This window comes from Anguilla rostrata, chromosome 10, assembly GCF_018555375.3.
Source record: "Anguilla rostrata isolate EN2019 chromosome 10, ASM1855537v3, whole genome shotgun sequence".
NCBI classification, from domain to species: Eukaryota; Metazoa; Chordata; class Actinopteri; order Anguilliformes; family Anguillidae; genus Anguilla; species Anguilla rostrata.
In genome coordinates, this window is record NC_057942.1 from 40390041 (window position 1) to 40413141 (window position 23101).

General features: G+C 47.9%; 1 protein-coding gene across 3 annotated transcripts; it reads right to left on the reverse strand.

Moving 5' to 3' along the window:
• Positions 1 to 5364: 5364 nt before the first annotated feature.
• On the reverse strand, positions 5365 to 23006 carry agtpbp1 (ATP/GTP binding carboxypeptidase 1). 3 transcript variants are annotated; one of them, XM_064297102.1, is made up of 26 exons: positions 22849 to 23006; positions 21618 to 21680; positions 20660 to 20790; positions 19381 to 19448; positions 19186 to 19249; positions 18733 to 18879; positions 17680 to 17811; positions 17138 to 17231; positions 16960 to 16997; positions 16511 to 16719; positions 16173 to 16350; positions 15836 to 15912; positions 15297 to 15413; positions 14125 to 14699; positions 13545 to 13634; positions 13371 to 13457; positions 13118 to 13266; positions 12711 to 12798; positions 12229 to 12373; positions 11812 to 11962; positions 10594 to 10774; positions 10068 to 10197; positions 9760 to 9891; positions 9466 to 9642; positions 8289 to 8449; positions 5365 to 6089 (listed from the first exon to the last, which is right to left on the reverse strand). In XM_064297102.1, exons 2-26 carry the CDS (start codon positions 21647 to 21649, stop codon positions 5966 to 5968), a joined length of 3477 nt encoding a protein of 1158 aa, XP_064153172.1. In that variant the 5' UTR covers positions 21650 to 21680; positions 22849 to 23006; the 3' UTR covers positions 5365 to 5965. The 3 variants fall into 3 exon arrangements, with proteins under 3 accessions (XP_064153172.1, XP_064153171.1, XP_064153170.1); XM_064297101.1 differs by having other exon boundaries at positions 13371 to 13460; positions 13548 to 13634; positions 20660 to 20802; XM_064297100.1 differs by having other exon boundaries at positions 20660 to 20802.
• Positions 23007 to 23101: the final 95 nt, after the last annotated feature.

Genomic DNA, 23101 nt, shown 5'->3' on the forward strand with positions numbered 1-23101 from the left:
CTTTTAAAAACATGTCGAGAAATCAATAGCTCGGTGGCTGCATTTGTGTGTGAGCGTAAACAAACACACTGCCACGGGGGAAAAAAACCTGCTTCTGCTGTGCTTTATGTTGCATTAATGTTGTGGTCGTGTTGTGTTAATGTAGTGGTTTATGTTTCATTAATATTGCGGTTGGGTTGTGTTAATGCAGTGGATTATGATGCATTAATATTGCAGTAATGTAGTGTCAATGTTGCGGTCTGCATTGTAGAAATATTGTGGTAATATTCTGTTAGTACTGTGGCTATGTTTTATTAGTGTTGCTATATTGTAATTAATGTTGTGGTCGTGTTGTGTTAATGCAAAGTTTTATGTTGCATTTATTTGATAGTCATCCTGTGTTAATGTTGTGGTCCATTTAAGACAGTGTATTGCACATAAATTCATCAATCACTTCGCTAAAAGTCTTCATTGTGAAACATAAAATAATCTTTCTTGGTCTAACAGTGCAAAAGCCAGACTCTAGACACACACGCTACCTGGACATACATACAGATACATGCAAACACGCATGCATACACACACACACACACATACACACACAAATTTACAGGTTATACTATAGTGATGAATAAAACATAATAAAACGCATAAGAAGATTTTGGAAAGATGTTGTACAAAGATGTTGTGTAAAGCTTGATATACAGACATTTATTTTTTTGTTCAGAAGTGCTAATGTATGGGGAATAAGAGATAAAATAATCAACATTCTAAACTGCTATTCAGTAATAGTGTGTTTGCCTAATGAGACAAAGAACCCGGACTATGGTAGCGGTGTACGGGGGGTTTTGGGGTCTGTGTTGGGGCAGAAGGTCAGTGTGAAGCCCTGTGATGAGGATAGTCAGGTCCAGAGACCCTCTGTTCCACAGAAGAAGCTGCAGTTCATCCATTTTTAACGGGGGCTGGGGGGTTGGCGGGGTGGTGGGGGGGGGGGGGGCAGTAAGTGCTAGGGGGTAGTTAAGTGGATGGGGTGGGGGCATTGGCACTTGAGGACTGAAATGGTTCCTCTTTCGGGTTGTCTGTCCTCATGCATTTTTAAAGCAAGTCAGGGGCTATTAAGGGTGGGGAGTAACAGAACACTGGCTGCAGGTCTGCGCAGATGTGCGCAGTCAGCACGTTCTTCCTCTCAGCTGGATATTTAATCACTGCGCTTGTTAAGAGCCCCTCCTGCGCTGCGGTCCTGTGGCGAACTGAACCACAGAGCCCCCGAAACCACAGCCACTCTGAGAGAGAGAGGGCACTATTCATTACTGCCCGCACGTCCCACAACCTACACATGCGCCTGCACTCACACACTCATACACACCTGCACGCTCACACACACACACTCGTACACACTCACACACACACACTCGTACACACACACACACCTGCACACACTCACACACACACACTCGTACACACACACACACACACTCACACACACACACGTACACGCACGTGCGCACACACTTGTGCAAGCACACTTGTGTGCACATACATGCACATGCACACACTCATGCACACACACGCGTGTGCGCGTGCACACAGGCAGGCACGCACAGACACACAGAGTAATGAGAAATTCCATCTCTTCTGTTACCATTGATTTTCTGAAACTGCATTTTTGATTGAAACAGAAACCTGAGACCTTCAGCACCTTCAGCACTAATACCTGACCTCTGCTCCATCCTGCCTGCCTGCGTGTGTGTGTGTGTATGTGTGTGTGTGGCTGCACACGTGGGTGTGCGTGTGTGCGTGTGTGTGTGTGTGTGTGTGTGCATTTATATGTTTCATGAATTTATTTGAATATGTTGTAAATTTGTTAAATTAGTTACATTCAGCACCTGCTACTGCCTCGGTCATTGCCACTGACATCACAACCCAACAGCATAGGCACAACCCAGCAGCACAGATGCAACCCAGCAGCACAGACACACCCCAGCAGCACAAACACACCCCAAGCAGACACACCCCAAGAACAGACACAACCCAGCAGCACAGACACACCCGAGGCAGACACACCCCAAGAACAGGCACAACCCAGCACAGACACACCCCAAGAACAGGCACAACCCAGCACAGACACGCCCCAAGGCAGAATTTACAGCATCAGTGTGCGTCTGCTTGCATCCAGAGAGACACAGAGAGGGAGCGAGAGTAGAAAAAAATTGAAAAGGCAGCTACAAATTGTAGAAAGAGAAAGAGAAAGAGAGGGAGAGAGAAATGTTTACTTCCTGCCTCCCACCCCTACCCCCACCCCACTGTCCCCTGTCCCTGTGACTGTGACCAGGTTCCTGCAGCAGTGCATTCTGGGTGCACCTTCAGTCCCGGTTCCAGCGACCTTCCGGCACAATCCGCAGTGCAGCCCCTGGCTGCATTATACACATTCATTATTCATCCTATTGACAATCAATCAATACCTCTCTTTCTTAAGGGGTCAGACAGCTTAATAATTCAGAAATCCGTAAGGGCCTGTCGGCAGCGGTCTGTGTGTGTGTGTGTGTGTGTGTGTGTGTGACAGGCTGGCGCCAGCGAGAGAGGGTATAAATGTAACTCACCTGTAGCACAGGTATGCTCTCTCTCCGCCACAAACATTAAAACATGCCGGTCTGAATGCCACAGCCAAAAAATCTAACTTTTCTCTACAGAGAGAGCACATGCACATGCACTCATGCATACATTCTGCAGATAAATAGTGAATTATTTCCTGGTCTGTATAGACTGTCATTGCTTCCTCCAGGTCATTAAGAGACTCTGACATCCTGATCAATCCTAGACTGTAAATCCTCAGACAGCACTGATCTCCATCTTAGTACATTCTACAGTGATGTGGCTCACTGGGGATATGTAACTTACATCTGTGTGTGAGTGCATTGGGGGTGTCTGTATGTGTGTGTGTGTGTTCTTTGTGTTTAGGAAAGAGTTTTGCTTTGGAACACACAAAACAGAATGAATCTTCAGCAATTTACTTTTACATGGACATGTTGCGTGTATGAAATAAAGTGCGCGATTAGCAGCACACATTTTGTTTGTAGTTACTGTCTGTAGTTGTGTGTTTGTAGAGTTTGTACGCTGTATAGCTATGAGCTATGATGTGTAGAAATGTCTGCTCTTCCCTCAGATAACCCAGCATAGCTGTAGAACAGCTACAGCCACAGCACAGCACCGCACAGCTGAAAATTCAAAACGAACCGATGTAAGAAAGAGTCATCAGTATGCAGCAGACACATGTCAATCAGCCTGCTTATCGCAATCAATTTGAGATTGACCGATTGAAATATAATGTGTAGACAAGTTGGTCCTACACACACACACACACGCACACACCACACATACCAGCAAGCACGCACGCATACACACCTGCACACACACATACACACATACATTTGCACATACATACACACACATGCACACACACACACGCACATACCGCACCCATGCACGCACACACACACACACACACACACACACACGCACACACCACACACACCAGCAAGCACGCACGCATACACACCTGCACACACACGTACACACATACATTTGCACATACATACACACACATGCACACACACACACGCACATACCGCACCCATGCACGCGCACACACACACACACACACCAGCTGGTGCATGTGCACGCAGACGCAGAAACGCATGCTCATGCTGCTTACACACATTGTGGAGCCCCCAGCACGTGGGGGGTTCAGTGATCAGAAATAGACCCTCCCACTCAGCTCCCAGCGCTGATGTCAGTGCTACCATGGCAACCCTGAGCTGAATGGCGGGCCTTTGCGGAGGTATTCAGCCCCTTTTGGAGAGACACTTCCTGTGCTCGGCTACACCTACTAATTAGGCTCTATTTGCATATGGAGATTAAGGACACACACACCCATGCGTGCACACACACACACACACACATACATGCACACACACACACGCACGCACACACACACCTACACACACACAGTAGAAAACGCATAGACTTACACACACACACACACACACACACAAACACACATACACAGATACACACAGTACCAAACACATAGACTCACACACGCACACACACAAAGCCTCTTTCTCTAGAACACACACATTTCCTTGGCCATTTCAAGATATTTTTCATCACCATGACAACCTGTGCTGACAGAACCAGCCCGCGTTTGACCGGGTTTGGTGCTGCAGATGAGTGCAGGCAGGGGGCGTGGCCATGTGTACAGAGGGAGCGAATGGGGTGGAGAGATACTGACCCCCAGGAACATGCCAGCATAACAGCATCATTATAACCGTGTGTATGTATGTGCACTTTTCGTATGTATGTCTGAATGTGTGTTTGCCTGTATGTGCGTGTCTGAATGTGTGTTTGCCTATGTGGCTGCTTTGAATACTTAAAAATGTGCCCATTTTTCCTCGTCCCGTCATCTCAGTGTGACCCAGAACAAGCCACACTCGCTCCCTGGACAGGTAACACTGAATTTCATTGCTAAAGGAAGGAAGGACACAACGATCTGTCCTTATTCACCTCTCTGCAGAAGCAATGTGGGCTAAATGTGACTACAAGTCCCACAATGCTTTGCTTCAGAAGGATGACTGAATGCCAGTGCACAAGTTTAAGTCTGGATTGAAGGGTCCATTTTGTAAATGTAAGCCACAGCGACTTACTGAACAGAGCCAGACTGTAGGTCATTCTGCCGTTACATAAATCACCATGAAAATACGAAGGCAATTAAATAAGAAAAAAAAACAAATGATATTAATGCAATCTTTAATAAAAACCCCATTCGTCAAAACACTTTTTAAATATTAATTGCATAATTGCAGTCGGGTTAAAGCAGCGGACGTGGAGCGGGCGCGCTGTAGGTTTCAGCATCAGTCTGGAACAACGTCTGCTCGCGGCGGGCCTGGAGAGGAGGACGTCTGAATTCTTATGAGCTTCACTCCGTCCTCGTTTACCTCCCGATCGCTCACCGGTCCCTGTGTCACGTTCGGAACTGAGGGACGGAACGCAGGGACCGTTTAAAGAATGTGAAACACAGCCGGGTCCTTTGGAAGAAGTGGTTTGCGGGTACCAGGCACACACACACACACACTCTGGGACAGTCCTGAATCAGACCACCCAACCTTTGATCCTATGCCCTCCTAAAAATTTTGAAACTATGTAAGAGATGCTAATGAGTGTCTTGCATGCTTTAGGAGTTTGGGGGCTCACCGTGTGGCGCCCTCTGATGGGGGGCGGTGTCCATTGTCTCCAAAAATGATAAACCAATAATAATACTGCTCGTCATCTGTCCGTGTGCGTCTGTATGCATATGCAATATTTACACATTAAAGGACTACACGCAGATTCCCTTTTTCAGGCCAACATTTATTTCCCAACATTCATTGCAAGCGCAGGATTCTGGCCACTTTTCCCGTCTGCCGCTACAACCACATAACCACATATTTCACATTTAATATTTTGTTTTGTTTTGTTTTTTATTTCACAAAAAAGTGGCAGAAAAAATTAATAAATTAAAAAGCAAGATATTAAACAGTCATGCATCGACTATACAAACATCCATGTAGAATAATATCTACAGTTAAAACCCAGCAGCGTTCAGACACCCCAGAGCAGATTGGGGAGACAGAGAGGCCTTTGGTGTTTCGAGGAGGGGGGGTGGGGGGGCATTTCTCAGCATTACTTCCGAAATACAAACGCAAAGCCTGAGTTAAAGCAACAGTGTACTGGAGAAGCTCAGCCCTGACTGCTCTGGAAAGAAGGCAGGTTAAGGTAGGGTTTGTATATCACGTAATGCACAGGGGGAGGGGCCAGGCTCGGCTGAGGAGGAGGCCAGCTCAGATGAGGGCGGGGCCAGGCTCAGGTGAGGGCGGGGCCTGGCTGAGGTGAGGGCAGGTCCACGCTCAGATGAGGGCGGGTCCAGGCTCAGGTGAGGGCGGGGCCAGGCTCAGGTGAGGGCGGCCTCGGAGTCGGACAGGTGGTCGTCATCAGCGTTCTCCTCATTGCTCTCTGCGCTGTAGTCCACCTCTTCCAGGAAGGACTCGTCCTCCTCTAACACACAGGAGCTGGGGCTGCAGGGTCAGGCCAAAACCCATATTACCACAGCAACCAAAGCCCAATTACAGCCAGCGTTACAATACCGGTGCTTTAATGCGCAGTACCAGATGATTATTACTGTAAGTGTTCTAGTGTGCCATATTAGTACAATATTTTTATTGTTTAAAACCAATTTATAATAAAAACATGAATTTATTATTTCATTGCTCTAGGACCCCACCTGCTGGCTGAATGACTTTACAGCACTGGCTATAAAAAAATAAAAAATAAAAAAAAAGACATTTTGAGCAGTGTCTTCTCTAATCTACAACAAAAATAAAAGGACAATGATGTACATTCGGTTTTGAGCTAGTGGTGTATTTGTTTACTAAGCTGATGATTTCATATTTTAGATTTATTTCCTATTTTCTTAAAATGACATCTCTATTATTCCCACGCCCCGACCAGTGAGTCTGTGGGAAAAGGTTCGAGGGGCTGACTTCAAACCCTCAGCCCAAATCCCAGGAAGTAGAACTTTCCCGTTTTTTATCCCAAAGCTGAGAAGAAGCACTCAGCTTTAAGATAAACCAGCAATATTCCAAATAAAAACGCACGTGTCAACACTACACAACAGTGCACTTCTTTCATTCATTTTTATAAATAGCCTATTTTACATTTTTATTTTATTGGCGGACCCATGTTACAATATTTATTTAATTTCCAGCTTTTTATACCTGAACCTCCTAAAATATTCTTCTAGCCTCTGTCATAGCGCAGTCATGCAACAAAGTCTCTGACGTATGTTAATTATCAGCAGGCAATAGGTGTTACAACAAACGGTCTATTTATTGTTATTTCTCCATTTGTACGTTATTTCTGAAGCCCGTAAGGCCCGCTGTCCGTTAGCGCGCACGGCTGGAGCCTTCATCGGAAGCGCTGCCAAACGTTACGCATGCGACGGTCATTAAACTAATTGGTCACGTTCGGGAAGAGGTTTCGACAGAGAGAAAAGACCTTTTCAGGAACAGGATGTCGCCGAAGTCCCAGAGCGTCTACATAACGAGGGAGCAGGGAGAGAGGGACAAAGGAGGCCTGGCTCGCCTCTTTTTTGACAGCGCGCTCTCTGACGTGGCATGGCGTGCCCCTCTGGCCCTTAGCGCCAGGCTTGCCCTCCAGGTTTGTTTAGCTGGAGCAGGTCACTGCAGAGGAACGCGCTGTGCGCTCCGCTATGTGGGACTACGCTCTTTCCAGGTGCAGCACTAGCAGTGTTTCAGTGGGACTGATGCTACTGATGAAAATAACTCTGATGGCAGTCTGTGGTGGAGTGACACTCCCTTACGGAGTCACTGGGTTTGGGGCTGTGGCGATGGGGGGGGGGCAGGGGGGGTTAATTCCACTCAGGCGTAATGAGATGCTGAGCTGGTGGGGTGGGGTGGGGGGGGGGGCAGCGCTCCAGTCCAGGCTGACGTGTTAAAATGCTTCTTGGAGGGAGATAATGCGATTAGGCGCCATTAGAAGAAAACTTCAAATGCAGTAAATGAACGTGGGAGTGCGTCACTGGAGGGGGTACACATCCTCAATTTCATTAACCCCCCAGGGGAGACGCACAGACGGCTGTTCTAGAAGCTCTAAGTGGTTCTCAATATTTCATAAGATAAGTAGTTCAAAACTCAGATGAGACCCACATTAAGGTCTGTAACCTGCATCTTCTGTGTGTCTAAATCAAATCTTCCGATTGACTCATTCGTTTGAGTGTTCATGCAAAAAAGCGTCTCAGATTCCCCGACTGCTGGAAACGCCTTAAACTGGCACAGCAGGTGAGGGAGCTGCCCAGACCAGCTAAACGCTTACGGAAAAGTCCTCATCGCAGCACAGGATGGGTCGGGGTACTCTGTGTGTGTGCACGTGAGTGCGTGTGTGTGTGTGTGTGTATGTGTGTGCGTGTGTCTGAGTGGTGGAGCTGAGGGGGCAGGAGCAGCAGATGGTTGGGGTGTGGTCAATATGACCCCTCGACTGTATCCTCTGTCTCAAAGCCCTGACCCCTGACCCTTGACCCTCATATTCAGTTCAGGAGACACCAGCCCAGCCAATTACATTACACGCCTCGCCTGCATCGCTCACACCTGGGAGTGGCACTCTGCGTGTGCATATGTGCATGCGTGCGTGCGCGCGCGCGTGTGTGCTGTATGTGCGCATAAAGGTGGAGGTGTGCTTCATGGGAAATGTAGTCTGACCTGGTGATTTTGCAGGTGGTCTGGATGACATCATTCTCCAGGTCCAGGAGGTGGGTGGGGTTCGGCAGCTCCAGGGGGGAAGTGATGCGTTTAAGCTGCAGCAGAGCCACACAGAACTGTGCCCCCATCTCCTCCAGCTCCCGAGTTCCTACCTGCAGACCCTGCAGCAGCACACACACTTAAACACGCACGGCTATATACACACACTTATACACACATGGCTATATACACACGCTTATACACACACTCACACTGCTATATACACACACTTATACACACACTCACACTGCTATATACACACGCTTATACACACACTCACACTGCTATATACACACACTTATACACACACTCACACTGCTATATACACACACTCACACTGCTATATACACACACGGCTATATACACACACTTATACACACACTCACACTGCTATATACACACACTTATACACACACTCACACTGCTATATACATACACGGCTATATACGGTGTAGTTCAGATATAGTTGTACTATGGAGTGCTTATTCTCCACTATACAAGCTCCCTGTGCCCTTCATAATTGATTTGAAGACTCTTTCACTCATTTTTAAAACACTAAGTGGTCTGGCACTTTCATACATTTGTGAAATATTAACGAGTTATCAGCCCATATAAAATTTCTGATACCAACATGCCAAGATGCTCAATGTGTTAAGAGGTGGTGAAACAACTCATTGTATGCACCAACACCGTCTCAACAAATCAGAGGAAATATTTACATACAATCCATTTAAACAGCTGGATATTTTAATGAAGTTCCATACTACAATGAATACTGAAATTCAGGTCAAGTACCTTGCTTAACAGATAAAAGTCAAACCCAAAGGTTTGAATTAAAATCCCAGTTTACATACCACCACACTACAGTACCACCCCTTACTGCGTCTTTACCTGTAATGTATTTTTTAATTTCCTTTTTATGTTTTTATTTTTTGTGAAGCATGTCAGGGGAGTTACAGTGTAGTTATGGTGTAGTTAATATGGAGTTACGGTGTAGGTAAGGGGAGTTACGGTGTAGTTGAGGTGTAGTTAAGGGGAGTTATGGTCTAGTTACGGTGTAGTTAAGGTGTAGTTAAGGGGCGTTATGGTGTAGTTACGGTGTAGTTAAGGTGCAGTTAAGGGGAGTAATGGTCTGTACCTTGTACCTGCCCTGATCACAGCCGCACAGCGTGCTCTCCATGGTGTAGCTCTTCTGCACTCCGATCTCCCTCCACACCACCACACGAGCCGTGGACTCCTTGGACTTCTCCACCACGAAGCTGCAGCTGGACATGCTGAAGGCCGGGGCCACCTGGCTCAAGATCTTCGGCAGAGTCTGAGGAACACAAAGCCAACCGCCACAGTATATACCATATATACGGTATGTGTGTATATGCATTGTGTGCGTGTGTGTGTGTGTATCCTGTTTATGTGTATGTGTGTGTGTGCTCACCCTATACCCCAGGTCTTCCTGCAGGTCACAGGAAGTGGAGCTGATGTTGGTCTGCCACATCGTCTCCTTCATGCTGCAGCCGTACATGAAGACATTCTTCTTACGAGAGTGACCGTGATAATCACAATACACCTGCAAGCACAGGGAGGAGGGGTTTAACCACAGGGGGAGGGGCTTAGCTGCAGAGGGAGGGGTTTAACCACAGGGGGAGGGCCTTAACTGCAGGGGGAGGGGCTGCATACAGAACTCCGGACACCTGCTTGACACTCCCTGCCCCAACACACACACACACACACACACAAGCTCACCAGTGGCGCCCTCTGCACGGCAGACAGGTACTGCAGCAGGCCCTTGGTGTGGTAGATTGTGGGGTGCAGCTCCGCGTTGGGGTTCAGCCACTGGCGATTCAGGTCCTCCCCGCTCAGAGAGCACCGGTGACTGAAACGGGAAACCATCTTACACACCATCGCCGCCGCTACACAACAAACGCCACTAATGCAAACACTACTGACACCACTAACACCAGCACTAACACTACTGCTAAAACAAACATTAGCGCCAATAACACCACCAATAACGGACACCTCAAGCACCGATGACACGAACACAGACACCACTAACACTAACACTACAGACGGCAGCAGTAACATTAGCACTGTCGCCAGCAGTAATACACTACCATCACATGAAAAATCTTGACAATTTTAACTGCAGTTCTTCATAGGGATTTAAAGGACCCAGCCAATCAGCTTCTGGGACCAGAGCTGTTCCAGGAAGTGCTTCGCTCAGCTGCAGCAGTGCAGCAGAAGTACCGGACGCGGCGGAGGCACTGACTTGCCGTTGATGACTCCGTCGGGGTTGAGCATGGGGACGATCTTGAAGATGAAGGCCTCCCTCAGGCTCTGGGCCGTGGGGCTGCCGCTCATCAGGAACTCCAGCGTGCCCTTCATCACCCAGCTGGCGTTGGTCTCGCCCGGGTGCACCCGCGCCGTCAGGAACACGTACGGCCGGTTCCCTGAGCACAGAACACGGAACCTCGCTGAGCTGAGCACACAGGGCTAATCCGAGCTAGCCTCACTGTGTTAATCTGAGCTAATCCCGCAGAGCTAATCTGAGCTAACCTCACAGCGCTAATCCGAGCTAGCCTCACTGTGTTAATCTGAGCTAACCACACAGCGCTAATCTGAGCTAGCCTCACTGTGTTAATCTGAGCTAATCCCGCAGAGCTAATCTGAGCTAACCTCACAGCGCTAATCTGAGCTAGCCTCACTGTGTTAATCTGAGCTAACCACACAGTGCTAATCTGAGCTAGCCTCACTGTGTTAATCTGAGCTAATCCCGCAGAGCTAATCTGAGCTAACCTCACAGCGCTAATCTGAGCTAGCCTCACTGTGTTAATCTGAGCTAATCTCACAGGGCTAATCTGAGATAATATCACTGTGTTAATCTGAGCTAATCCCGCAGAGCTAATCTGAGCTAACCTCACAGCGCTAATCTGAGCTAGCCTCACTGTGTTAATCTGAGCTAACCACACAGTGCTAATCTGATCTGAGCACAGAGCGCTAATCTGAGCTAGCCTCACTGTGTTAATCTGAGCTAATCCCGCAGAGCTAATCTGAGCTAACCTCACTGTGTTAATCTGAGCTAATCCCGCAGAGCTAATCTGAGCTAACCTCACTGTGTTAATCTGAGCTAATCCCGCAGAGCTAATCTGAGCTAACCTCACTGTGTTAATATGAGCTAACCACACAGTGCTAATCTGAGCTAACCTCACAGCGCTAATCTGAGCTAATCTTGCAGAGCTAATTTGGGTTTACTCCTCAATGCTAATCTCAGTTTACCCCACAGTGCTAATCTGAATTGACCTCACGCTGATCATCTGAGTTTACTCCACAATGATAATTTGAATTCACCTCACACTGCTCATCTGAGTTTACTCCACAATAATAATCTGAATTCACCTCACACTGCTAATCTGAGCGAACCCAAACCTGTGTCATCTCACAGCACTGTCCACAGCCACAAGACTGACGGAGACCCACGGAGACTCACTGAGCTGGCAGACGTGTTCGGGCGCAGGGGACTCCGGCATGGCGGTGATGGTGAGCACAGGGCAGCCGTTACCCCCCAGGGTCTCACACAGGACGTCCCGGTGCAGGTAAATCCGGGCTGTGCGCTGAGCCTCCAGCTTCAGCAGGTGCATCTGGGGGAGAGGAGTGTGAGATCAAACTAATAATACCATTAACTCCTTTAACCCCATTAATACCATGAACCTTATAAACACCATTAACCTGTCCATTATTAACCCGTTGAAAGGTTGGTTTGGAACAACTTCACATAATTCTAAGTCAGTGTTCTAGAACTCCATTCCTTTCAATTACCAGTATTGATTGTGACATCAGCATTAGAACGTTCAGTTAACAACATTCTAATCACATATTTGTAATCTGTAGAGCCATTGCTGTGTACCTTGAGGGTGGAGAAGGTGTAGGGGTAGTGGTAAGCGAAGTAGCAGACGTCGTCCTTGTGATGGAAGGTGACGGTGAAACTCAGGGTGTAGTACGACTTGCCCTTCTGCCCCCCCGCTGCCATAGAGCTCCGAGAGAAGTGATTCCTGGGGCCAGTCAACCAATCAGGTTAAAGCATCTCACTGACGGACATATAATTATGATCTACTGAGAAGAGATATTTTTGAGGGAAAACAGAAATATGAAAACAGCAGGGGAACTCTCTTCCTCCAGGCACTGCACTCACAGCCAGATTTCAATGAGCAGATACTGCCCCCCTGTGACCAAGGGAGGAATCACATGCAGAAACTAGGCAGAGATGCTGGATTCTTCCATCTCACAACAGTCAAAAATCAACACTGTATCCCTGTGCCACAGTGAAATGACCGAGGCTGGGGTGGGAGGGAACGTGGTCTGAGGGCTGAGGGTTGGGCCCGCACTCACTTGTAGTAGCAGATGTCTGTGCCGGTGCGGACCCAACGCGGCTGCCCCCTGATGGCTTCCTGAACTGAGTACATCAGCACCTGCATACCTGCAGAGGCATTCAGAACATCAATCACAGAGCGAGCTGGTGACACAGCTGACCAACCACAGAGTTCCGTACGACAAACAGACCAGAGTGATAAGACTGGCCAAACTGATCAAGAGAGAAGCTACTGGATTCAAGCTGCAAGAGAGCTGTGTTGTGTGTTTCTGGGTGCTTATGTGTGTGTGTGTGTGTGTGTATGCGCGTGTGCGTGTGCGTGCGTTCATATGTGCTTGCGGGTGGGCATGTATGTGTGTTTATGTGCGTGCGCGTGTCTGTGTGTGAGCGTGGTTGCTCGTGTGTGCACTCTTTGGGGTGGGCGTACCGTAGTTGAACTGGCTGTTGGACTTCTCACAGTTGATGATGTTGAAGCGGTAGGGGGTGCCAACGCGCATGCCGCTCACTTCAAAGTAGAACCACTGGTGGTAATGGTTACTGTTGATGTCAGGGTTCAGGATGAGGTCATACTCAGACCTGCAAAACAGCAACCCTTCAGCTGAGCCTCAGAATCTCACAGTGAAGCACGAGCACGCACAATACGTCAGTGTGGAAACCATGTGACAGGAAGTATCTCTTACTTTCTCACTTGGACGGCCTTCCTCAGGTTTCCGGACTCAAACTGCGAGTTGAATTTCAGAGCCTCGCCTTCGCTGATCACTGGAGACCTGAGACACGGAGGGCAGTGAGACGGGCTCAAACCCTGCAGGGGTCAAGGGTCAAAGTTCACACCGGGACAAAGGCGCAGCGCTCACCGCTGCAGGTGCAGGTCCAGGTCATACACCACTTTCTCCAGGATGTCTGCGGGGTGGATTAGCCGCTCGATGTCCTGGAAGATTTTTGTCCTGCATAAAGCACGGCATTGCAGAGCAAATTAGCACAGGTTATAGGTGGAATTATCAAAATGGTTGATCTGATGAACAACTGAACAAGAACTAGACTATAATAAGTGAACAGTTTTGGAAGAGCCCTAAGCTCCTGAAGAAGTGCTATAGGTTGTCAGGGAAATGCCCTACTCTCAGGGAAGTGCCCTACGCTCTCAGGGAAGTGCCCTACACTCTCAGGGAAATGCCCTACGCTCTCAGGGAAGTGCCCTACACTCTCAGGGAAGTGCCCTACGCTCTCAGGGAAGTGCCCTACACTCTCAGGGAAGTGCCCTACCTCTCAGGAAGTGCCCTACCTCTCAGGAAGTGCCCTACACTGTGCCCTACCTCAGGGAAGTCCCCTATGCTCTCAGGGAAGTCCCCTACGCTTTAAGGGAAATGCCCTACGCACTCAGGGAAGTTCCCTACGCTCAAAGGGAAGTGCCCTACGTTCTCAGGCAAGTGGCCTCACCGCTGGACCCCGTACCCCCTCTCCAGGATGTGCTCGGGGAAGGGCGGAGGGACGTGTCCGAAGTAGTCGGGGTAGGCCACCTCGCCATACCGCGGGACGGAGCGCGTGCTCTTCACCATGTGGATGTACAGCTCAGGGTCGTGCAGCGGCAGCATGGCCGCCGTGTCCGGGACCTCCAGGCAGGCCTGCTCCCCCGACGACAGCGAGCTGGTGTCGTCCTCGCAGTCGCGGTCCCGCTCGCAGACGGGCCGCAGGTTGTCCTCGCGCTCGTAGACGGGCGGCGGCGGCGGCGGCGGCGAGTCCGACACGCCCAGCGCCACGCGCTCCAGGTCCTGCGCCAGCTCCTGCTCGGGGCGGGGCCTGTGGGCGTGGTCACAGTCCTTAGCGATGGTGATGCTGTCCACGCGCAGGGGCGCGTTGCCGGGGTCCTCGCTGGCCGGGCGGGGCTCCCTGTGGGCGGAGCCAGGGAGAGGCTGGGCCGGTACCTGCGCGGTAGGAACGATGATTGGACCTACGGATTTTGGAGCGTGTGGTCCCAGGTTCGAAAACGTGTCCTCACCGCTATCAAAATGGTGCTGCAGTGAGAGACTTGTATCAGCAATGTGGAGAACATCATTACAGCTACAGCTACAGCTACAACTACAGCACAGCTACCGCTACAGCTACAACTACAGCACAGCTACAGCTACTGCTACAACTACAGCACAGCTACAGCTACTGCTACAACTACAGCACAGCTACAGCTACTGCTACAACTACAGCACAGCTACAGCTACAGCTACAACTACAGCACAGCTACAGCTACAGCTACAACTACAGCACAGCTACAGCTACAGCTACAACTACAACTACAACTACAGCACAGCTACAACTACAGCACAGCTACAGCTACAGCTACAGCTACAGCACAACTACAGCTACAGCTACAACTACAGCACAGCTACAGCTACAGCTACAGCTACAGCACAACTACAGCTACAGCTACAACTACAGCACAGCTACAGCTACAACTACTGCTACAACTCCAGGGCAGCTACAGCTAGAACTATAGCACAGAAACACATTAGCCCAGTACCATCTGAGAACAGTCCATAATCTACTTCTTACAAGGCGGATAATGTTGAATGAACATCACGCGTTCAGACCCAAGCGACCGCGGGAACACATTTCACCTGAAAATCCTCAGAAAGTTCTGGAAAGAAGCGCTCGTACATCTTCAGCTCGTGCAGGGGCCGGGTGAGGTTCTGTTTGGGGCGGAGCTTACTGATGTCGGTTTCGATGTCGTCACTCTGGGGAGAGACAGAGCGCAGGAACACTGAAGCAGACGGGACAGGGAACCCGCGCGGGAGCTCGAGTGAGGCTCAGTTATGTTTCCCCTACACTGTAAGCCACTCTGGGTCACAGCTTCTGTGGAATGCATGTAGGGCGTATAATGTAACACAACACTGATCATGTATATGTGTTTATATATACGTGTGCACACTACATTTCAGGTATTTAATGAATGCTCTTACTCAGATAGACTTACACAGATTACATTTTTACAACCCATCTATAGCTAGATATATAGTGAAGTACATCAGATGAAGTACCTTGCATATGGGTGTGTGTGTGTGTGTGTGTATGTGTATGTGTGTGAACATTTCAGGCACTGTAAGGTGGGGAGTCTGTGATGAGGAAGGGGTCAGTTATGTGGGAGGAGTCTGTGTACCGGAGTGTTGCGGTCTTTCTCTTCCTCTTCATTCTCTGTGTCGTCGTTATCATCACTGTCATCCAACACGTCGTCCACTGCAGAGAACAATACACACACTGGGTCACACGACAACTAACTTACAGTACACACTACACACACTCCAGTATACAAACTACATCACATAAAAGGGTGTTAAAAAAAAAGCAAGTCTCCCGAAAGGAATGAAAGCTGTAATAAAGACAAAGGGTGAACACACCAAACACTGAAAGATTGTGCATAGCTGTGGAGGTCTACAGGCATGGGGGGGTTTGAGGGTAGAGGGGAATGGGGGGGGGGGGGCGCAGGAGAGACGCACCGTCAGGCGATTGGTTGTACATTTCAGCGACAGGCCCTCCTGGGGGCAGGTGTGGCAGGGGGTGCTGGAAGACGCTCTTGATGGTGGTCAGGGGCAGCCGGTTTTTGGGGAAACACTTGCGCATTATGAGGCTGGAGGAGTTCACCAGGGGATCCAGGGTCCGCACGGGGAGGCACTCCTGTAAGCACAGCAACACCGCTGATCGCCACAGGGGGGCGACAAACCACACGCAACCACTACATTCAGCCTCTCTAGACATTTAAAAAGAGAGTGACAAACTGAGAGAGAGAGAGACAAACTGAGAGAGAGAGAGAGACGGACAGAGAGAGAGGACTCACAGTGGACGTGCTGTAGAGAATTTTCATTCCATGGGCATCAACGAAGGCCTTCCTGCCCAGTTTAATGTTGGTGATGTTTTTGATGCATCCCAGAATGCCCTTGCGTATGAGCATGTGCCTGTGGCGGGTGTCGTTGCGGTGCCAGTCCTGGTAGAGGGCAAGCAGCACGGGCACGTACGCCCGGTCCACCGCACGCCGGGCGTTGGTCTCTGTGGGCAGGAGGTCAATAATAACTGTTCAAACAGTCACCGAGTCGCGGTGTCAGTCACAGTTTGAATCATAGAGTCAGTTAGAATCACCAAGTCGCGGTGGCAGTCAAAGTTAGAATCACAGTTAGAATCACCGAATCACAGTGTCAGTCACTGTTAGAATCACAGAGTCACAGTGTCAGTCACAGTTAGATTCACAGAGTCAGTCACAGTTAGAGTCAGAGAGTCACAGTTACTCACTCGACTTCAGCAGGGCTGCAACTGTGTCCAGGGCCACTCTGCAAAATGAATTAACCAAAAATCAACCAATAAATCGAACAACCAAACACACTCGGAGACACACACATACACACATACACACTTGCTGAGACACAGACACACACACACACACACACTCGGTCCCTCTCTCAGTACTTACTTCAGCAGACTGCTGCTCTTCTTGTTGTACGGGCAGATGACTTTGAACAGTACATCGATGACGCCATTCTTCCCCAGGGAGACAGCGTTAACAGCTAGACAAACAAATACAGGATCACAAAGAATACCAGAATACACTACTGTGTACACGTCGTTGGTTTCACACAGACACTGGACTTATACATGGTTGCTGGTCATATACATGGTTGCTGATCACATGCACGTTCGCTGGTCATATAAATGGTTGCTGATCTTCTGCACAATTGCTGATCATATACACGGTTGTTAGTCATACACAGTTGCAGGTCATATACACGGTTGCTGGTCATATACATGGTTGCTGATCACATACACAGTTGCTGATCTTCGGTACAATTGCTGATCATATACATGGTTGTTGGTCATACACAGTTGCAGGTCAAATACACGGTTGCTGGTTGTATACACAGTTGCAGGTCATATACACAGTTTCAGGTCATAAAAAACGGTTGCTGGTTGTATACACGGTTGCTGGTCATATAAACGGTTTCTGGTCATGCTCACAGTTGGCGGAGTAGGCGCGTAGGACCTGCAGGCAGGGCAGCAGCAGTTTGTGGTTCTGCAGGTTTTGTTTCAGCAGGTTAGCGGTGATGTTCAGAGCACCATGGATGCGCGCTTTGATGCCAAACTTCTTATCTGTGAGAGCGATAACAGAGCTTAGGACCTGTCTGCAGAGGAGGGACAGCCTGACTGTGTGTGTCTGCTCTCTCACCTTACAGGAAAAACATAGAGGATTTTCAGAGATTTCAGAGACCTGATGGCACATTTTACCCACAAGGCAGTGCTCAGCTCTTGAACTGAACAACAGGAACAGGTCACAAGCAAAGCAAACCATTATTTCAAAGTCGCTTTAAGTTATTAAGCGAATAAAGAAAAGAAGGTAGGCTTGTCGCAATGTTCGGTTTAACCAGTGGCATACGGTGCGCAAGCCAAGACAGGTTTAGTCTCGGCTTACATAAGGCTACACCGGTCTTGCGCAAGCCAACGCATTTTAAAAAATTTCCAACGCAAAACTGTGCATGTTTCGCCAACATTATGTAAAACCGTGGATACGTGTACTCTTCATTCCGAGAATACTGACGGCAAAGATCACACACATACGCACGTTCAAATAAAACGTTTTGCCAAAACAAATGCATGCAGTTACATTGTCCAATTACCTATATTTATTTAAATCACCAAAGTTGATTTAACCACAAAAAAAAACCACAACCAACAAAAGCTATGTGTTTTTAAAAATAAAACCAATTCAAGTTCTATAGTAATTTTGTCTTGACTAAAACGAATGGAGAAGGCGTGACTAAAATATGACTAAAACTAAAATGCATTTTAGTCAAATGAATAAGACCATGACTAAATCAAAAACTGGTGGCGAAAACACTGCAGTAATCTCAAAGGAAATTTCTAGACTAAATATTACTTTAATCTCAAAGGCAGGTATGTAGTTCATATAGTATTCTCAAACATGAACATACAGAGCACACAGAGGAATTAGGTCCTCCCAAAGGGGGTGGAGCCTCAGTAATGAGATGGAATGGTGGCAGAGAGAGTCCTCACCTTTTGGTCCGACTTTGGCCAGAATTGAGTGCAACTGCAGCATGACCTCATCACTGGGCGGGGTCTCCTTACTGACGCTTAGCAACAGCTGCAGCAGGATTGCAGTCCCCCCCTTTGAAACTAGCACCCCTACCCTGTGGCCACCACCTGGACAAAAAAACAAAAAAAACACGTTGTACCCAGATACTGAGCTGAGTCATCCAGCTAGACAGCATCTTCACAGCCTCTACCATTCAATCAGATCACATTCAAAAAGCCTGTACAAATTAAGACCATTCCGAAATAACCAGGTAATACAACCAGTCTACAAAAAGGAAACCAGGTAGACACAAAAGAGCACGCTCAATAACGTCCCACATCCGCGGATCCTGACTGGCAGCCAGACTGAGGCACACACAGGGCTGATAGGTCAGACAGGGCTGCTCGCAGAGAGGAAGACAGCAGATCACTCACCCGCAGACACCAGCTCATTCAGAATGTAGAGGATATTCAGCACTGTCTGTGGGTCCCTTGTGGTCTAGAAAACAAAAGGCATGCAAGGAATGTGACCCCTCACACACAAACACACTGTAGAGAGCGGTGTAGCATTGCACGGGGTGTGTACGGCGCGCTTTCTGTAAGACTCCACGCTTAATATGAGAAACTTGCCTCTAACGAAGCCAGGATGACCTCCATTCCAGTCGAACCTTTGGCCATGATCTCTTTCCTGGTTTTCTCTGAATGACAGAAGCAGAGAAAATAATGTCTTCTTAAAACCCGTTACTACAGTAATCGTCATGGTTAGTGCGGTAAGTGTTAGGGTTAGCACGGTAAGTGTCATGGTTAGCGCGGTAAGTGTCATGGTTAGCGCGGTAAGTGTAATGGTCAGTGCGGTAAGTGTAATGGTCAGTGCGGTAAGTGTAATGGTCAGTGCGGTAAGTGTCATGCTTAGCGCGGTAAGTGTAATGGTCAGTGCGGTAAGTGTAATGGTCAGTGTGGTAAGTGTCATGCTTAGCGCGGTAAGTGTAATGGTCAGTGCGGTAAGTGTCATGCTTAGCGCGGTAAGTGTAATGGTCAGTGCGGTAAGTGTCATGCTTAGCGCGTAAGTGTAATGGTCAGTGCGTAAGTTGTAAAGGGTCAGTGTGGTAAGTGTCATGCTTAGCGCGGTAAGTGTAATGGTCAGTGCGGTAAGTGTCATGCTTAGCGCGGTAAGTGTAATGGTCAGTGCGGTAAGTGTAATGGCCCGGTCAGTATAATGGTTAGTGCTGAGTAGACGATCTAAGCTGTATTCAGTACATGGAGCAGCTCCATCTGCAGCAGGGCTTGGGATGGGGTCAGGGACAGGGTGTGTGGAGTGATTTGGGGCGAGGTTCTGCAGACTGAGTGAAAGAGGCTTTCAGCGCTTGTCAGACTCAGTGGAGGCATGGGGGGTAACACAGGGCTCTGGGTCACAGAGAGGAGCGGTGGGGGGGCGGGTGGGGGTGGGGGGTGGTCAGGTGTCCCTGTCAGCTGAGTCACTCAGAAGGGAGGGATCACATTACATCTCCCCACACAAACACTGACATATTTACAGCGCTCAGTCCAGGTCAAGTCAGGATACTCACCCACAGCTCACACATGTACATTACACACTCAGATATTACACACTCACACTCTACACATACACTCACACATTACACACCCAAAACAGACACACAGACCACACAATCACACTCTACAGTACATACTTACATATTACACACTCACACATTATACATTAAGGACACTATACACTCACTTACCCAAAACACATTACACACTGCACAAACACACTACACACGCACACAAAAATACACACAATCACACCACACGACCACATATACTCTACACCCCACTGGCACACAAACACACACTACATGTGCACACGCACATACACACACTATACGGGACAAAGTGCTGGGTGGGATACCTTGTGTCTGAAGGAGGTGCAGGATCTTGGCTGTGACGTGTCGGGCGAATTCCACATCGCTGAAAGCCGCCTCACCGTTGATCTTCTCCAACTGGCCCAGCAGCATCAACACCCTCGAGTTACTGGGAATTCTGGGAAAAGGACTGTTTTATAAACACCACATGCCATGTCACATGACCCGCACCACAAACAGAACTCCAGCGCTGCTGAATCCCCATAACATCACCACAGACGGACACATAAACTGTTTGCATTGGCCGTTGAATGCATGCAGACACGCACTCATAAACGCACTTAACCTCATAGACGCACTGTATAACTATGCACGCACACACACACACGCTCATAAACGCACTGAAGAACCATGCACACAAGCACACGCTCATAAACGCACTGAAGAACCATGCACGCACGCACACGCTCATAAACGCACTGAAGAACCATGCACATACGCGCGCACTCATAAATGCACTGAAGAATCGTGTGGGTTCGCTGCCCATGCAAAAAGGCTTGCAAAGCAGATGTGGTGAGACAGGAAAAAGCATTACTGCCATACAGCGGAAGCTTACTTATCCAGAGACTAATCACTAGAGAGCAGGGAGAGTATCTCACCGCTGCCAATTATTTAGAGCACAACACACAGAGGCCAGGACATGGGCACACCGTGGTTGTCAGGCTTACACAGCGGGACAGAACCGTAGGGCAAGGTGAAGCGGAGCAGGACAGCAGCATCTGACTTAGATTCTGTCATACGCAAATGCTCCTGCTTAATTTAGGTTAAAAAAATTGTATCATAAGCTGATAGTTTTCAGCAAAACAACGCTAGTCATGCCACACTAGGCACATTCCCCTCTCCAGACCACAGACCAAGAGCCCAGCAGGAAATGTGCTTAGTCATGCAGTACCAGCTATGTGTGAGTGTGTGTGTGCGAGTTTTTCAGCATAAGCCAGTACTCACCCTTTCTCTGTCGTCATTTTGGATTTACTCATTTCTCCTCTTTCACTTCACCATTTCAATGTTCTGCAAAAAAATAATTTCATACGGAATATGAATTCTAAAATATTTATAATCATCTGAGAGACTCATTAAGCAATGTCATTCAGCAGTCACCACAGGCCACCTTATTAGTGCCATCCCAAAAACACTTTTACACATGAAATGCAATCACATTGGTCTAGGTCCACACAAAGGAACACAGCAAGAAGGGAATAGGTGTCTTGTATCTTGAAACAACAGTACTAATGTAATTACTTAGCACGGAAACTGAGATCCATTACAAAATTCTGACATCGGAGACCCGAATACACAGACCAGAGGTACCAAGAAACATATTTGCCGTTTCAAAACGGAGGAACAGATATCATCCCCGCCCATACCACTGAAAGACGCATAGTCAGAACACATGTGAATCACGCAGCTATGACAACATGGTTAACACCAGTTGTAACCTATATAATGGTTAGACAATATAGCTATATAACGTTAATGGTTATAGATCCTGAGCATGCACACTAAATAAAAAAGAATAATTGTGCGCGTCCCTTCATCATGTGACAGCAAGTTAGCTGCGATTAGCATTTCTTATTAGCACCCCAAGACGAATCCTGGACTCACTTTTACTCAAATATACTCAATATAAATTAATTAGAGCTAGCCAGATCCTCTGGGCAAGATAACTACTTATCGAAAAAAATAAATCAATGTGGCAGTTAAATAATACCTAATTTAGGTGCATTGTCGTTCGTTAAACCTAAATTAGAAGAACAGCTCACTAGCTACTTTCCTCAGTGTTGTGACATTAATGATATTCCGTGCATCCAATTAGCAATCAAGAGCAAAAGCGAAAAACTAACAATCTAGTCTAAGTGGCCAGCAAGCTAAACGAAGACATTTGCAGTATTGTCAGTCCGTTAGCAGAACAAATTGGGCTCGATATCGAAATTCTTACTTGCAGGTCAGCCACCTTGCTAGCGATTAAACTGCAATAACTGTCGCTGCAATCCGTAGTATCGCCGCTAGATTGTCAAACTAGGGAATGTTAGCTAACTAGCCAGCGACCGTTGCACCTGCCCTGCTAAGTAAACATTTAGCTACGGAGCTAACAGCTGGTTTACACACAGTTTATACAAAATATTGAGAGGACAGCTAAAACCCAGAAAGAATGCATGAAATAAGATAATTTACAAACCAGCAATTACAGGAAGCGTTGCCACATAGACGGGAGGTTATTCATAATTTCAACACAGCTCATGAAATGAAATGTCCCGACGTTGACTAGCAATGATAACAACGCCAGACAGTTCCGAAAACCATAGCTGTCAATTACTTAAGTAATAACGCGAGAATTGGAAACATGCGATTTGCGATTTGTAGTTCTTCAGGTATTTATTTGGGCTCGTGAATATGACGTTTAACATAGAGGACTTATGGGAAACAAAGTT

Coding starts and splice junctions, on each gene's coding strand:
- agtpbp1 (XM_064297101.1), bottom strand. CDS start 21,649: ATGAGTAAATCCAAAATGACGACAGAGAAAGG. Junction 10,198..10,593: donor GACGGAGTCATCAACGGCAA/GTCAGTGCCTCC, acceptor TTCCCGTTTCAG/TCACCGGTGCTCTCTGAGCG. Junction 9,643..9,759: donor AGGAAGACCTGGGGTATAGG/GTGAGCACACAC, acceptor TGTGTTCCTCAG/ACTCTGCCGAAGATCTTGAG.